Source organism: Panthera uncia, chromosome D2 (genome assembly GCF_023721935.1).
Source record: "Panthera uncia isolate 11264 chromosome D2, Puncia_PCG_1.0, whole genome shotgun sequence".
In the NCBI taxonomy this organism is placed as follows: domain Eukaryota; kingdom Metazoa; phylum Chordata; class Mammalia; order Carnivora; family Felidae; genus Panthera; species Panthera uncia.
Window position 1 is genome coordinate 11,013,975 of NC_064818.1, and position 17,798 is coordinate 11,031,772.

At 42.1% G+C, this 17,798-nt stretch overlaps 1 protein-coding gene across 2 annotated transcripts in view; it reads right to left on the reverse strand.

Moving 5' to 3' along the window:
* Window positions 1–17,798, reverse strand: part of RYR2 (ryanodine receptor 2) — a 754,822-nt gene that overhangs the window by 423,872 nt on the left and 313,152 nt on the right. For both annotated transcript variants that reach the window (XM_049646094.1, XM_049646095.1), the window contains 3 exons: window positions 17,161–17,273; window positions 8,905–9,004; window positions 8,095–8,191 (listed from right to left, as the gene is read on the reverse strand). In XM_049646094.1, coding sequence (XP_049502051.1) covers window positions 8,095–8,191; window positions 8,905–9,004; window positions 17,161–17,273 — 310 coding nt within the window. The remainder of the gene's footprint in view (window positions 1–8,094; window positions 8,192–8,904; window positions 9,005–17,160; window positions 17,274–17,798) is intronic.

The window sequence follows — 17,798 nt, forward strand, 5'->3', positions numbered from 1 at the left end:
ATACATCAGAATAAATGCACATGAATCGCCACGAATTAAAAACAGTATTGATACTATAGAGAAGCATGTAAATAAGACTAGAGCAGGAAAACAGCAAAAATATGTCGCTGCTCTTACCTTTCACTCCACCCAAAATACAACCACAAAGTCACCTGGAAGCTAAAAAGGAGAAGAAGCTTTCCTTTCTTTCCTTCTTTCTTTCTTTTTTTCTTGAAAGATACTGCTAACATTCAGATTAAGTGAAGAAACAAAACAGGGCCAAGTGAAAAATCGTCTTGAATTTCATCGAGAAAATAACTGGAGTATTTTTTTAATGTTTTGTTTAATTTATTTTTGAGACAGCATGAGCAGAGGTGGGGCAGAGAGAGAGGGAGACACAGAATCCGAAGCAGGCTCCAGGCTCTGAGCTGTCAGCACAGAGCCCGATGCGGGGCGCGAACTCATGACCTGAGCCAAAGTCAGATGCTTAACCCACTGAGTCACCCAGGCACCCCTGAGGATATTTCTCTTTTAATGTTGATTTTTTTAATTCTATTGTCTGTTTTTTAATTCACTTAACTTTAAGTGTATAGAACACTTCAATTACTGTTGTCGTTGTCTTTAAGTTTTCCTGAAATCCAATCATTTCAATTCCTGTGAATATTTTTAATCTTTTGCCTTCAAGACCTATATTTTTTCAAATAGTGCATGCTAGCCCCGTCATTCCTTGAGTATGTGGGTTATAGACCGAGTCAGGCTGCTAAATGAGGGCAGGCTGAAATAAGGCCCTGTGCTGTCTGCAGTCTGCAGGGAGTTTAAATTTGGGGAAAAGAGTGAACCTCTCTCAAGGGAGTAGAGGCACAGAAGAGAAAATAGCTCTCCCGATATGTGTTTACTCTTTCATCAAAACTGCTTAGCAAAGCCATCCAGCTCCCATAGCCAGGCTGCAAAGGCACATACGGGTCGTGAAGGGGAACAGGTGCCTGAGAAGCCCTCATCGGATAACTTTATCTCTTTGAACGTTTAGGAGCACAGAAGGCAGCTTTATAAGCTTCCTCCGAGGTGGTGACCGAGGGCGTACAAACCCGGCAAGGATATTAGTCATCCGATTGTGTACACAGACATAAACCATGCATCTCTTTCCAAACCAGACTGCGAGACACTTAACTCATGGTATCAAACCCATCTCACTTCTTATCAATTATTTACAACTAAAGCTCATTAAATCACCAAAATATCATAAAAGGGGCAAGGAGGCAAAAAATATTGTCATGCATACATATGGCACAGCTTTTGCCTGCTGAGTCACATGCTGGAAAGCAAATGCAGCATTTATTTCCAGATACTGTCAGAAACAATAACTTAATTGTCCTCCACTGGCAAGTAGAAAGACAGAGCAAGCATACGCAACAGTAATGCCTGATAAAACAGAAACAGAACCACCTCTCTGCGGATCAAGCTCTCCCTCCCGCTCTCTCCCTCTCTCCTTCTCTCCCGCTCTCCTTCCCTCTCTCCCTCCCTCGAACACACACACAAACACAAACCCTCTCCACTCCTTTGTCTCCTTTATTTTTCTCCAAAGCCCTTCTCATCACCTTGTATATTATCTGTGGGTGTATGCATATGTGGGTGCATTTAGAAATAAGTGCATTTATGTTTTCGTTGCCTCATATCCCCACTAGAATGTAACCTCCTTGAGAAAAGAGACATTGCATCTTTTTATACACTGCTATAACCCCAGCACCCAGAACACGATAGTCATTCCAAAAATTGTTACTGAATGAATAAAACTACCCATGAACTACACAGCATAACCGGTTTTAACATACAAATGATGCTTTTCAAAAAACGTTCCTCTAATAACCGGTATCCAAGTCAGAGATCCCAAATAATAGTTCCCAATAATATTCCCCCAATTTTTCCACTTTAAAATTCACTAATTTAAGCACGTGGGTGGCTCAGTCAGCGTCTGACTCCTGATTTCAGCTCAGGTCATGATCTCATGGTCTAGGAGTCAGAGCCCCATGTCGGGCTCTGCAATGACAGCGTGGAGCCTACTCGGGACTCTCTCTCTCCCTCTCTCTGCCCCTCCTGTGCTCATGCTCTCTCTCTCTCTCTCTCAAAGTAAATAAAACCCAAAGGAAATGCTAAAATTCACTAACTTAAAAGTATGGCATACTTAATTCAGATAGTGCGTATTTCATGCATAAGTAAGTGTATGTGCACGTAAAGGAAATGCCTTTGCTGATATTTTATTACGCTTCACATAAAAATGGACTGGGGCGCCTGGGTGGTGCAGTCGGTTAAGCGTCCGACTTCAGCCGGGTCACGATCTCGCGGTCCGTGAGTTCGAGCCCCGCGTCAGGCTCTGGGCTGATGGCTCGGAGCCTGGAGCCTGTTTCCGATTCTGTGTCTCCCTCTCTCTCTGCCCCTCCCCCGTTCATGCTCTGTCTCTCACTGTCCCAAAAAAAAAATAAATAAAAAACGTTGAAAAAAAAAAAAACCACATAAAAATGGACTGAATAGGATGCAATCCAGTGATAGAATCCAGGGCAGAAAATACTCCCCATGTAAAATATGTCATGCTCAAAATGAAAACCGGTAATCAGATTTCAAGCTTCCAGAATGAAAGCTTATTTTTAAGTAAGTAATTAAAACACGATATTGCTCTGACAAATCCCCGTCTCTCCTTAATATATTCTCACTATCTAAAGAGTCTGGGTCAGAACTAAAAAATTACAATTTAAAGCTGATACTCAAAGTATCCCCCTTCGACCCAAATGCTCACAACCTCTATAGATTATATTTTTACTGTTATTTAGACAACTCGCATACCTGTGACTTTAGAACCACAGGGTCTTCCTGGAAAAATCTCAAGAAATTTAAGGGGCACCTAGGTGGCTCAGTCGGTTAAGCCTCCAACTTGGGCTCAGGTTATGATCTCAGGGTTCGTGAGTTCAAGCCCTGCATCAGGCTCTGTACTGACAGCTTGGAGCCTGGAGCCTGGAGCCTGCTTCGGGTTCTGTGTCTCCCTCTCTCCCTGCCCTTCCCTCACTCACACACACACACACACACACACACTCTCTCTCTCTCTCTCTCTCAAAAAATAAACAAAACAATCTTTTTTTAATTTTTTTTTAATGTTTATTTATTTTTGAGACAGAGAGAGACAGAGCATGAGTGGGGGAGGGTCAGAGAGAGAGGGAGACACAGAATCTGAAACAAGCTCTAGGCTCTGAGCTGTCAACACAGAGCCTGACGCGGGGCTCGAACCCACGAACCGTGAGATCATGACCCGAGCCGAAGTCGGAAGCTCAACTGACTGAGCCACCCAGGCGCCCCAAAACAATCTTTTTTAAAGAAATTTCAAATAAAACTATCGTGATGCTGTATTTCATGCATAATGTCAGAATTCAATCCATAAACATAAGATGAGCAAGAAGAATGAAGAAAACTATGAATTCAGTTTAGCTTGAGTAGGAGCTCATTCCCCCATTCAGTTCCACTTAACTGTATGGGCCACTGTCTGCTCTTCGTTCTAAGAGTTTTTATTAATACCCTCATGAGAATGCCTAGGTAATTACTTCCACATACAAGTCTAAATGTGAGGAGGAAACTAAAGGTCACTCCATTGGTCTCTGGTATTACAGAACCCGTCCCCAAACTGCATGTTCAACTGCTATAATTGTAGTTGTGTCTATTCAACAACCGTCAACGGAATGGAGCACAGGCAGGACGACGTATCCATTCGGGAACGAGGCACTGATGACCGACATGTTCCTAAATTACTCGAAAGTAAATGTCGCTTCTGGCCATCTCCTTACTTCAACTACTTCTTATGACAAATCTGGTTTGACCTTAGTTCTTTGACCTTCGCAACGTGACGCGATTACTGAGCGTAAGCAGATCACAAGTATGGCACAGAGCTGTGAGGTAAAAGAATTCTTTCACGTATTTCCCTAGAATTCCTCCAGCTTTCAAGTGGCTGTCCAAAAATCAAATTATTTCCACTTCTTTTTTTTAAACGAATCAAAATATATGTTCTTCGGTTATCATGATGCGTTTCTCCCCCAGTAGAGATTCAAATCAATTAAAGAGCTACTGCCTCCAGACTGAGTTGCCCTTTGCCGCCCGCCCCCCGCCCCGAGTCACTGAAGAGACTGAAATGACTCCGCGTCAGAACAAAGGGGGATAAAGACATTTCTACACAATGATAGTAACAAGACTTGAGTGCAGTGCGAATGTAAAATTTAAGAAATCATTTTTCTTGTGACATGCAACTAAATGCCCAATCTCACTATTTCATCAAGACAAGTCTAACTATCCTTCCTTAAGCAACACCCCTTAGGTTGCTGCTGCCTATTTCTGACTCATTTTCTCCCTCAAGCCATGATCTGACATCTCTTTAAATCTAATTTCACCCGCATAAACATACTGTGCACAGGGCACAAACGGATGTGTTCTTACTGACATCACTCCCTAGAAAGAGCAGTGATTTGCTGAACTGAATACATATTGAGAGTAATTTGACACACAGACATTAACAACATTAACTCAAGAATGATATGAGAAAGGACAGATGTCAGCATGTATGCAATGGGACAGCAGATCCAGAACAATAATAAAATATCTTTGAAATGCCCGCTAGTTTTCCCTGCAGTAATAACCAGCTACCTACAGAATCAGTAGAAAATCCACCCTATAAATGCCCCGTTCAAGAAAACACCTATTTAGGGGCGCGTGGGTGGCTCAGTCCGTTGAGCGGCCGACTTCGGCTCAGGTCACGATCTCGCGGTTTGTGAGTTCAAGCCCCGCGTCGGGCTCTGTGCTGACGGCTCGGGGCCTGGAGCCTGCTTCGGATTCTGTGTCTCCCTCTCTCTGCCCCTCCCCCATTGTGCTGTCTCAGTCTCTCTCAAATAAATAAATAAACTTAAATAAAAAACAAACAAACACCTATTTAACCTACAGGTTCTCTAGTGTCCAGGAGAACTGGAAAACTGTAGTCATTGTCAGTGAGCTTAGCTGAGGAACTCTGGGGTCTCTCTGCCACTGAATATTCTCATCGGAGGATGAAAATATTCAACTATTCAAACAAAAACTATGCTCATCCATTTCTGGCTTCTGAACCTTAGCAAGAATCAGGAGTCCTTCCTCACCCCACATCTACTCCATTCAATTCAAAGAATAGAGGATTTTCCTCGATATAGTTTAGCCTTGCTTCCTCCAAAGCCTATGCTCTAGTAAGCTTTCATCCACATGCCCAGGGTCCCTCAGATTCTCCCATATCTGACTAAATCCTGCTCTTCCATCTAAATAATAATGACAGCGACAACGAAATCTGCTGATCTCTTACTGCACATCAAGTATTTTCCACGCATTGTCCCACTGAATCTTCCCAGCTCATACTTAAGCTGCATTTCACAGTGGAGAAAAGCAATTCTTAAAGAAATTAAGTCACCCGCACAAGTCACCCAATTGGGAAGTGGCAGAGGTGAGGCCCAAACCCAGGTGTGTGTAGCTCCAGAGCCTTAACTACCAATCTCTCGCATCTGTAGAAACAATAGAAGGGCTCTAAGAAGCATCACTTGCTCTAAGTGCTTCCTTTAACAAATCAGAGAATAAATTCCCCAATGACTAAGACAGGACCTCTTTTTGCTCCTAAGTTTATATAAACATATCACCGCATTTAACACACCTGCCCCCCAATCTTCCCTTGGCTTCCATGAGTAACCTCCCTGGTTCTCTACCTGGCTACCATGCAGACTCTTCTTTGCCTGTCCACATCCCAAACGTCAGCGTGCTCTGGGATACCACCCTCGGCCTCCTCTCTGGTTAGCCTATTCCAAGGCTTTGCGGCCTTTTTAAAGCAATGCCCCAAACTGATCAACACATCCCCCTAATTCCAGCTCTGCCCTCCCTATGTAGGACCCTCATTCCTTCAACTATCCCCTGGGCACTTGGACTTTACATCCAGGTCAAGCTCTAAGTAAATGACTCAAAAATTCCAACTTCCTGCTTAATGTCCCACGGACCCTCTGTAGTTACCAGTATCCAAACTTTACTCAATCCTTACTATGAAAACTGAATGTCTCCTAATAATCTTTAGCACCATCTCTCTTTACTCAAGCCAGAAACAGCAGGACACCCCGGATCAGATACACTCCCTCATGCTCCACACTGGTTTATCTCTAAACCAGTCAACGTGACCTAAAATGTCTCTGTTCCAGATAGAGCTCTCCATTCTGATGGCCACCCTCCAGGTAAAGTTTCTCCCTTCCTCTTGCACGAGTGCCTACAACAGCCTTCTCCTGGTTTCCCTGATTTGGACTCTCCTCATTGGTGACCCAACCTCCTCCTGCCCGTTAAGACCTACTATTTCTTTACAAGAGACCTGACCATTTCACCCCCACCCCACGCTCCTTCCTAACTACCTCAGAGTAAAAGCGAGCCCATGGTAATGGTACCAAGGATCCTTCAAAAGCTGACCACACTGCTCTCTCTTGTCTGGTCTGTACCTCCGATTCCATCCTGCTCCCGGTCACTCTGGAAGAACAGCTATTTCCACAATACACTACATCCCTTTGAGTCTTCTGTGTTTTCTTCTGTTTGGAATTAATTCCTCAAACCGAGTGCCTTTTGAATTCCCTCTCATCTTGTAGACAAACCCTATCAACACCATCAACATCTTCTTCCCAACCTACTACCAGTGGCATTTTTCATTTAGGGAATTTTCCAGGCTGTGTATGCCACTCTTCACCATAAGCCAGGTCTTCCTGGTAAGAGAGGTACAACTACAACCGAGGCCTCAAAGTGACTTTTCCCAAGGTTAAACAGCTAGTTAAATGAGTATTAACTTTCAGGGTGCCTGGGTGCCTCAGTTGGTTGAGCATCTGACTCTCGATTTCGGCTCAGGTCATGATCTTGTGGATGGTGGGATCGAGCCCTGTGTAGGGCTCTGCACCAGCTTTGGGCAGCCTGCTTGGGATTCTCTTTCTCTCTGCCCCTCCCCAACTTGTTCTCTCTCCCTCCCCACCCCTCTCTCTCTTTCCCAATAAACAAACTAAAAAAGAAAAAAAGTGAGTATTAACTTTCTAGAAATGTTCTCTATATCAAAGTTACAAAACTGAACATGTATTAAATAATAGTTGCCTCACTATATAGGTTCATATTATGAGAAATGTCCACTCAAAGACTTAAAAACACATAATAAACCATCCACACAACGTCTTCTCTCATAGTACTCTCACATATGTGTGTTCAACTCACTATGGATCCATCAATTCATAAAGCAAAGCAGGACATTCAAACCATCCTAAATATTCTATGGTTTTGGATTATTTTTGCACTTTCCCCAGTGACTCCCCAGAGGACTTCAGTCTCAGCCCAGCACCAACAAATATTACCATCAGAGAGGTGTTATAGTCACATAAAATATTAGGGAGAGTGGTCAATTTTATCGTGTATGTCAGTAAGTGGGAGGTAATAGGAAAAGGTCCCAAACTTTTGTGCAATTTGAGAACTCTGACTTTAAAACTGAATTTGAGACTAAACATGCCAGAAAGAAATCAAAAGTAAGGAACATGTAATGAAGTTTTAAGTAGTTTAATGTGTTCACTCCTCCCACTCAGTGTATTTTAGTCCAAACTTCTGACCATGTTTTATTTATATCAAAATTTTCAGCAATTCTATCAATAGGTAATAAAAAATACAACATAAGAGAAAAACTTCTATAGAGGCCAACACATGAATTGCTTCAGTGCACAGAGGAGTGTTAGTGGCCCATTTTCTATTAAGCGAATGGTCTTAATTTAAAAATTGTACAAGGGGGCGCCTGGGCGGCTCAGTCGGTTGAGCGTCCAACTTCAGCTCAGGTCACGATCTCGTGGTTTGTAAGTTCAAGCCCCCCATCAGGCTCTTTGCTGACAGCTCAGAGTCTAGAACCTGCTTGGGATTCTATGTCCCATCTCTTTGCCCCTTCCTTGCTTGTGTTCTGTCTCACTCTGTCTCTCAAAAATAAATAAATGTTTAAAAAAAAAAAAACTTTTTAAAATAATAAATTAAAAAATTAAAAATTGCATCAAGGCAAGACTCAGATACACCAGGCTTGGTACCAACCTCCGTTGCTCTTCACCGTGTTCTCCTGAAGGGACAGTGAGGCATTCATCCATGTGTCCGTGCAGCAACCTGAGGACGTCACCACCAATTAGATACCCTGTAAGGATTGAAATTCAGGCACATTTGAACTGTCATGGTCAGATGCCGATAGCCAGGCAGATCATCTGGTCCAATCTTCTATTTGCATAGACAGAGAAACAGAAGTTCAGTGAAGCTTAAGTATCTAGCCAATATCTGCCTGGCGCCTCTGAGCGCAGGGTTCCCAAGTCCCACCGTCCGTGATGTTCCCGCTAGAAAACATGACCTCAATCCCAGAAAAGCCTCCGTTCCGCATACAAACATGGAGAGGCTCAGAGCTGAACCTATGTAAACGAGGATGATCAGAACAGATGCAGAGATTAACCTGACGCATAAACACTGCCGTGGTCTGGCTCTAAGTCCCCCAACCCTGGAAGGTGAGAAGCCTCCCTATTAGCCTCACCGAACAATACTCTGAGGCCAAAACACTGGAGAAAACAACATCTAGGGAGCGAGCACGTACAGCACACACAAATAAGCGAAAGGTGGCGGCACAAAAAAAAGAAAATCAATCTTAACACAAACTTCACTTTTAAATAGCAATCGAAACAAGATTCTTAAATGTCACGTATCTGCATTCCAGAATATTTTGACACAAAATGCCCTGATTAACAATCTGCTCATTATCACAATTCCAAGGATGACTGTCAACCATGGATTAAGGACAAGCCCTCTAATTGAAGTGGAGTTTTTTTTTTGTTTTTTGTTTTTTGTTTTTTGTTTTTTTTTTACCTTGGGCGGCTTCACTTCCTGAGCTGATTGGGGCCACGCTCCAGAGAGTCTGCTGGAAAGCGGCATCCACGTGTAAGCTGCCATTGCCATAAGACAAATGCTGTGGGAGAGGCAAAAGAGGGCATCTCTTCAGGCTTTTCGAAAGTCTTACTACGTAAGTGCTTCTGGCAGCTCGAACTTAACACTGCCGATTTGGGAATGTCCACTGAGAACATCTATTTCGATCCTGTCACTCAGGCATTAAGAGACTAGTAGGAAAAAAAAAAAGTTAGAGCTCCTATTTGACTTTAGGTATTTTTGAGCTTCATTCTAAGAGTGACTAACAGAAGCCACTAATCAGAAACACACACACAAAACTACTAAAATCAATTTGTGCATTAAAACAGACCATTTTGCTTTGCAGTTCACTGATGGACAAAACTTGACAGAGAGCGGTCACTCACCGTTGAAATTATAATTAATTTTTCTACATATCACACTGTGACAGCTTTTGGACGGTGAAATAGGTAAATTCTAAGGGACTTTCACAGGGTCCTTGGAGAACTTTTATCTGCAATTTGGTATGACAGCCAGTAAGTGGCAATATTTCCTAATAGGTAGCTAACCAGCACCCTCCATTTCCTCCAAAATTCAGATACTACAAATTTCAGATTTTCCTTCCTAAAAACAGAAATGTACTAAAATAATATCATATTTCCCACTGAAGAGTCACAATATATGAGTTTTCAAATAATTAGTAAAGAAAAACAAAATTATGGGTAACCTTGCTCATTTTACTGATCACTACTTGGCCGATTCTAGAATTTCAAATACACATAGAACAACCACTTTTTCCTTAGAGTCATTTCGGGTAAACATCACCAATATTCCTGTAATGTTTCTGCAACACTTTTCCAATGCTGATGACAGCCTAAGCTTTTAAGGTCTTTAATTGTGCCAGATTTTCCCCAGAAATCTGACCCGCTTTGTTGAATGAAGAACAATCACGAAGCAGTCACGGGGCGTTCCTGTGCTCCACAGGGCATTGAATATCCTAAACATACTCTCAAGTCACCGGCAGAAACAGGTAAGTCACTATCGTTCTCTTGGGAACAAAATCAAAGAAAATTTTGACATTTGACACTTAGGTGGTCATCGTATCGATAATCTTTCCAATCAATAAGATTCAAAGTTTCCCTGTTGATGCATCATACTTAGCAATAACTTGCTCTGATCTTCTCGTCTTGGCTCACCATCTGCCTTTTTACAACCTTGTCACCTCAGCCTGTCCTTTGGACACCAAATCCCAGTGGACATTCGTTACTGAATTTCTTCCCCAATAGGAGACTCCTCTAACTACTTACAGATAAATTCGTACATGCTCTGCTTCCGTAACTAAGGAAGCCATATTTTCCTTCAGGGCAGTCAGAGTGATGTAACTGTTCTGTGTATTTTTCTTTCCCCATCTCATAAGCTATTAGACACAGGTTCACAGCTGTATACCTCATATCGAGCAGCATTGTTCACCAAGCAAGAATGTGAAGAAGTCACCCAAACCTTTAGAATCAAAGTAGCATAAAACAAACAAACAAACAAAAAAAATCTGCAGTTATTCTATGAATATTCCCATTTCAATGACCTGAGTCAAAGTAACAGCACACACACACGCACACGCACACGCACACGCACACGCACACAGACACATATCCATATGGATTTTACCAAACCATGAGAAGATGACTCAAAATACCAATGCCTATATCTTTATTTGAATTGAAGTGAAAGCTCATACCATATGATGATAAATTATCGTCGTCTGTCAACACAACACGTTTCACTGAATACGCTATGTATCAAGCACTGTGTTAAATATCAGTAGGTCACATGCCGTACCCTCAGTACACCTGTAACATGGAAGGGAAGGTAAAATACGTCCATATTTTGAGGTCATACTTTCAGGGAAAATAAATATACGTTTCAATGTTAGGTGAACTGTAATTGAAGCGGTCCAGGAATTGAAACGAGACAGCACCTTGGCCAACGTAACCGGCACAGAGCTCGCTGCACTGAGCCTTGAGGACAGACAGCACTTGCACAAGAGAGAAGGCATTCCACGTGGGATGAGAGCATGAGGGGCCAGTAGGACTGCTTGGTCTGGGCCTCACATTTCTGTGTTTAGAGATGCTGTCTCCGAGTAACTTTGTACATACATCGGATTTGGGTATGTATATTAGTAGGTTAATGTGCTAAAGTAAATATTTAAAACATGCCAAAATTTTGTATGAAACAATTTACATTTTGTAAGCCAGTTTGGAGGTTTTCATTTTTAATATGCCAGAAACCTCATAAATGGAAGTGGCCTGGACCTCTTTGTTCCTCTAAGAGGCTCTGATAAGGGGAATGTTATGACACAGAGAAGGGGGTACCCAAAGGGACAGACATATGGGAACACAGGATACAGCAGAGAGTTCCATGTTGGGGGCTGAGACCATATACTTAGTAATACAGTGAGATATGGATCAGCAGATAAACAGGTACCAGAACATGGGAGCACCTTATGCTTCAGACAATAAGGAGCTGCTGGGGGCACCTGGGTGGCTCAGTCGGTTAAGCATCCAACTTCAGCTCAGGTCATGATCTCATGGTCTGTGGGTTCGAGCCCCGCGTCGGACTCTGTGCTGACAGCTCAGAGCCAGGAACCTGCTTCAGATTCTGTGTCTCCCTCTCTCTCTCTCTGCCCCCCCCCCCCCCCCCATGCGCCCCTCTCCCCATCAAAAATAAATAAACATTAAAAAAATTTTTTAAAAAATAAGGTGCTGCTAGGGGCACCTGGGTGGCTCAGTAGGTTAAGCATCCAACTTCAGCTCAGGTCATGATCTCGCAGTTCATGAGTTTGAGCCCGGTGTGGGGCTCTATGCTGATAGTTCAGATCCTGGAGCCTGCTTCAGATTCTGTGTCTCCCTCTCTCTCTGCCCCTCCCCCACATTCTCTCTCTCTCTCTCTCTGTCTCTGTCTCTCTCTGTCTCTCTCTCTCTCTCTCAAAAATAAAATAAACATTAAAAAAATAATAGTAAGGAGCTGCTGTAGTGAAAAATAATGGGGGTGGGGAGGAGGGTTAAGATGCAATTTTCAAATCCTATCTAAACCTAAAGATAAATAATATGTACGAGAGGACCATAAAAATATGAAAGTTTCAGTCTGCTGAATAAAGTTCAAAAAATGTCCTTAAGATCATATTGCAGCACATAAACTTACTTAATAATGCCCACTCTTCTCAAGAAAATATTCTCTGGGCATAACTATTCTGGATGTCTCTAATTAATTTTGCTGCTTAAACAGCTAAGGGAAATCTAAAGATACACAACATCGTCAGACCTGTCGGATGAAATATTCAGAAAGCAGTAACAGTTGCAATTACCGAAACTAAGACGAGTTGTCCTTAAAGCAAAACAGATGTTGTCAGAGGTTGAAAGCAAAGTTGGCCTTAGGCTGAAACATGTAACTATTCTGGAATTTACATGCTTACAGTAGCATCAACCCACCAGCAGAAGTGGAGGGGCCTGGGGCCCCCTCCACTCCTTCATGTCACCGTGACCTTTGTGTTAGTGACTCTCCAGATCGAATACACACAGGAGTCAGCTGAGGATCTTGTCCAAACATGCATATTTGAACCCAGGAAGTGTGGAGGGGCCAACCAAGGCTGCTGGCCCCAAAACGGTGTTTTGAGTAACAGGACATTGTATGACGGAATCACAAAATCTCAGAACTAAGAGAGGATATTATAAATCATCTTATGGGAGTTCTTTTTTTTTTTTTTTTTTTTTTAATATTTACTTATTTTTGAGAGAGAGAGACACAGACAGAGCGTGAGTAGGGGAGGGGCAGAGAGCAAGGGAGACACAGAATCTGAAGCAGGCTCCAGGTTCTGAGCTGTCAGTACAGAGCCCAACATGGGGCTCAAACCCATCAACCATGAGATCATGACGTGAGCTGAAGTTGGACATTTAACCGACTGAGCCACCCACACGCCCCATGGGAGTTCTTAACCAAAACTCCACTTAGAGAACGTCTAGTTTTCCTTGTAATCCTATGTATATGTTTCATGTATTTTAAAACATTGATGACAAGCGGTCAATAAGCTTCATTAGATTACCAAAGGGGTCTATGGCCCCTAAATTTTTAGGAATATCTGAATGCAACCCTTATGGGATGCATTCATTCAACACAAATATTTCTTAAGTGTCAGGCACTTGGGTCCTGGTGAGCAACATTCTGGATACATTAGCATCCAGTGACAGGAAACACAAGTACATAAGACATATCACCCCTCGGGCTTCATTTTCTCCTTCTGAGAAAAAATGAGGGGCACAGAATAGACACTCTTTCCGAAAGGAATATTCTATGATTCCATCATTGGAGCCACAGAGAGAGAAAAAAAAGGCTCAAAGTAAATAAAAATGTTTGCTGCAAAATAATTAGCTTGAAAAGATTTATGATCGCTGTCCTTTTTAGTTATCAGTATTTTATGCAACTTGAGGCAATTCAGCAACTTCTTATGCAGTCAAAACACCTTGTACTTCTTATGAGAAATTCAGAGATGGGTAGGGGAATGGTGGGGGAATTCTTATGAGCCCGAGAATGCCTTATTTAAGCGTCTGCCGACCATTCTTTAGATTGTGGGGTTCAGCTTGGCCTAATTTCTTTCAGACAATGGCAACGTTTTCATGGATCTTTAAAAGGTCTGTATGTTTCTATAGGTGACCTAATTAAGAAAAAATTGGGCGAAAAATCAATGTGTCCAATGCAAGTAATCCAATCCATGGATTGAAGACTTCTGTGTGTACCAGGGTGATCCGATGTCTTTCTAAACCAATACAAGTTGCGGTGCATGCTTTATTTGTTCAGTTTGAAATAGATTCACAGTCAGCACTACCTACGCGGCCATGTTTTCTCTATTTGAAGTTGTGTATCTGTCTTACATTTAAGCTGCTTTGTCAATTCTTCTTAAAAGAAAAAAAGTAAACAGTTCCGATAGGGACACAGGGATTTTGTTTTTCTTCTTGGATATCCTGAAAGGAGGATGAAGGTATCATTCCATATGAGAATATGAAACAGCAAGGTGAGAAAAGACCATATTTGGATGAGCGGTTGGCAACAACTTATTTCTAGAAATAAGACCCCTTATTCCTTGGAAACCATGTGCAGAGAAGCAACATACAAAGTAGAGGGCACAGCCCGGGCTGCTTGGTGTCCAACACAGCGCGCCCTCTTCTGTCCACGGGGCACGGCTGCAGAGGACAGGGTGAAAATCAATCGTGTAAAGTCAATTTTACCCATTAGCACCCCAGCAGTTGTAAGCTTTATTAGAGTACCTAAAGCCCAATTCAGCTTAACCATCTCTGTTAGCGGAGGAAAACCAGATCAAAGGTCCACAGGCACTAATGACTAGAAAGTTATAAAATCAATGGCTGGAAAAGTTTATTTTAAGTAGTTATTTTTAACGAATGTGTTTTCAGCCAAAGTTATTAAATTATTTACTTTGAAACACATCAGCAACTTCTCAGAATGTGAACCTGGCTTTCCACGGTAGACCTCTATTTAAAATCAGCTATATTACTCCCTTTACTCCTGCCTTCCCGACTTCTTCTTCTTCTGGTTAAGTATCTGCAGTGTCGTTAGCCATTCTCCACAAGGACAAATCTCCCAAGTAAACAGTAACTCACTAAGCAACTCTCTGGTTCGGATCAAAGAATTTCATCTTTTTAACACCCCTGTGAATTACGTTCTTTATTATCACCATATTGCAGGTGAGGAAAGTGAGGGTTTTAAGAAGTTCCATGACTGGCCCAGGCTCATACTTACCAGGCCCTACACTGATAAACAGATATTTGTACACAGAGCCCATTTTTAGTTATTTAGGCGCAGTATATGGGTTATTCCAGCTGCTGCTATTCCAAAATCCTTTTGCTCCCTCACTATTTACCCTTATCAGACTTTCTCCAGATCCTTGTAATCAACGACAGCAAGAGTGTGAAATAATTAAACATCCCTATACCCTATACCCATAACCCAAACTGTAACACATACTTACTGCCTTACAATATTCTTCTACAGTTCCCTATGTATTTGGTTCGCTTCTTCCACTAACGCTTTGAGGGCAGAAAGCAGGTGCAATGTGCCCTTGGTCTTTCCTGCAGTTTTTATGGCACGCTAGGTACACAGAGATGAACACTGAAAGCACTGACTTCGTACCCAAATAAAAGCGAAATCTGAACAGTCCGGGTGACCACTGTTTGTAGCTCACTAAAAGCATACCAGAAAAGGAACCTGGGTGAATTGGCTAAACTGTAGCTGGAAAATAATTCGTGAATTTCATTTATCATGAGATTTATTTCTAAAGGCAAGAGAAGGTGAACCTCATGCATTATGATTATTGATACTATTCGTCTAAGTGCTTTTGAAATCATACCTTATTCACATTCATTATCTGATTGGCTCATCCTAGTAAACTTGTGTTAAATATAAGCACCAGCATTTTGCAAGTGGGAAAGCCAGAATTCAGGGAGTTCAGGGAATTAGTGGCAGAAGGGATGCTAAGAAGCATTGTCCCCAGTGAGACTCCGAGTTTTCTACTCCTTCAGTACCTAACAATGGCATCCCGTCAGGTAAACTCTGCTATGTCGTGGGAAGTACAAATTGTACAGCAAAAACATGCACAGTCATGTCCAAATCAAAATAAGATATGTATACACTTAAAAGCATGCAATGATTATTTTTAGCTGCTACTGGTTTCCAAGTAAACTTACAACTCCAAATATCTATCTCCTGATCAAGATGTACAGCACCTTCACAGACACAGCATGTGCATACAGCAAGGGCTTAATAAATGCTTCTTTGACGAGCTGACATGTCTGTATTACCCCAGAAGCATGGATGGTGCCCGCTTCCACCCACACTGGTCAAGAGACAAAAGGAGAGAAACATTCCCAGGCCTCCCTTTGTCTGTTCAACATTAGATGTTCCACTTAATGTAACAGTCCTGTGAGTTAGACCATCACTGTTCCATCATTTCCTGGTCTTTATCATCAACTCTTTCCACAGAGCAAGTGAAACAAAACCATTCTTCCGAGATACGTCTCAAAATTGGAACGAAATGTGTTGATAAGCACAGTCTGACTCCCAACAGCCCAAACCCACCCTATTTCCATGTTCCCAGAGCAAGGGGCACCAGCTACCTTCTTGATCTTAAATTGACTGCGCAAAAAGAGCTTCTTTTCATTGATGGCAGTGGGAATACGCTTGCTATAAATCAGTGTCTGCTTAACTGCTACAATGTTCCATTTCTGATTTTTATTTCTATCATCATCCACTGTGATGTTTGGAAGTTTTTTATATAAATATTCATGGAAAGTTGATAATTTATACTTACTCTTTTTTTTTTCATTAAGATTTCTTTATTTATTTAAGTAATCCCTACAGCTAGCGTGGGGCTCGAACTCACAAACCCCAAGATCAAGAGCCACATGGTGCACCGACTAAGCCAGCCAGGTGCCTCTGTTGAGTTCCCTTTTCAACCTCAAAATAAAAAGAACACTTTGCATTGGCATCCTTCACACTTCCATTGATTTCACTCTTCTGAAAACTTGGGTGCAGCAAAAATACAATTTACTAAGTAAGTTAAATTAATTATATAACGGCCTCGCCACAAAAATAAAATACACCTTCAATGATACAATACAAACTTCTTTTTTCACACTCCCATTTCTAACCCCCACCCTCTGAAACCATGCCGTGTCAATGAGAGACCGGAACTGGTTTTTATTTCATCTATTTCTCCTTTGTCAACATGGCACAAGTTCCTCCTTTGTCAACATGGCACAAGTTCCTCATATACTAATTTGCTTTCGTACATGTCAAAATAGGTAATCACAATCCCCTTAACACAGCCTTCGGTGGGCACAAAATAAAGTCCGTGGAATTTTGAATTCCTGATTAGACTGCATTTGCATGTCATTAATAAAATAACCTGAGAACAGGTGCTGTTAGTATCATGAACACACAAACTAAGGGCACAAGGGAAGCCTGTCTAAATAAAGCCGGGAAGCCACACTTGCACACAGGTCACATGAGTCCCTTACTTAAAGTTATTTATAACTCATCAAAGAGAGATACAGCCTTGTCTCTAAGCAATTTCGTTAGGGAATTTGCAGTCTTGGGTTTACGGTGAAAACTTCATGGACCCAACACTCAACACCCAACCCCTCCTGCCACACTTACCAGGTACCTCTCAGAGGACACACTGACTAAGATGAGGTCATCTCCAACGCGCACCTTTTCTCCTTCCGACCTCTGCTTGGAGGCAGGATGAATGGTCCACCAACAAGCCTCACCTGCAGGACGATTGGAAAGGGGAAACACGAAGAGATGCCTCTTATTTTAAAATCGATTTTGTCTGCCAGCGCCTCCAAAATCAAAGAGTCTTTCATAAAACAAGTCTTCAAGTTGGTCTCCCGATAAATAAATAAAATGGTTCTTCTCACCCAGCTTTCAGAAGTTTGAAAGTTCACTTGCAGTTTACTGCAAGTTCGTCTGGTAGACCACGGAACTCCAAAGACCGAGGCCCAATTAGCTTAGGGTAAACACATGGCAAAATGCGCAGATTCTCTGCAATGGAACCCGGTTGTGACATTTTGGGAAGTTTGGTGCCTCCCTCCCCACCCCGCCACCCCCCACACTGAGAATTGCTTACAAGGTATTTATTTATTGTACCATATGGTCAAATCTACCAGTCATGCTGGTCTTACTGCATTCCTTCTATAATCACATGTTCCTTGCTCTCTGTAATAACCTCTAGTTTTCCGGCACATGATTTTCAAAAGGACTTGGCGTTTGCAATGTTGTGACAGTTGCATTAT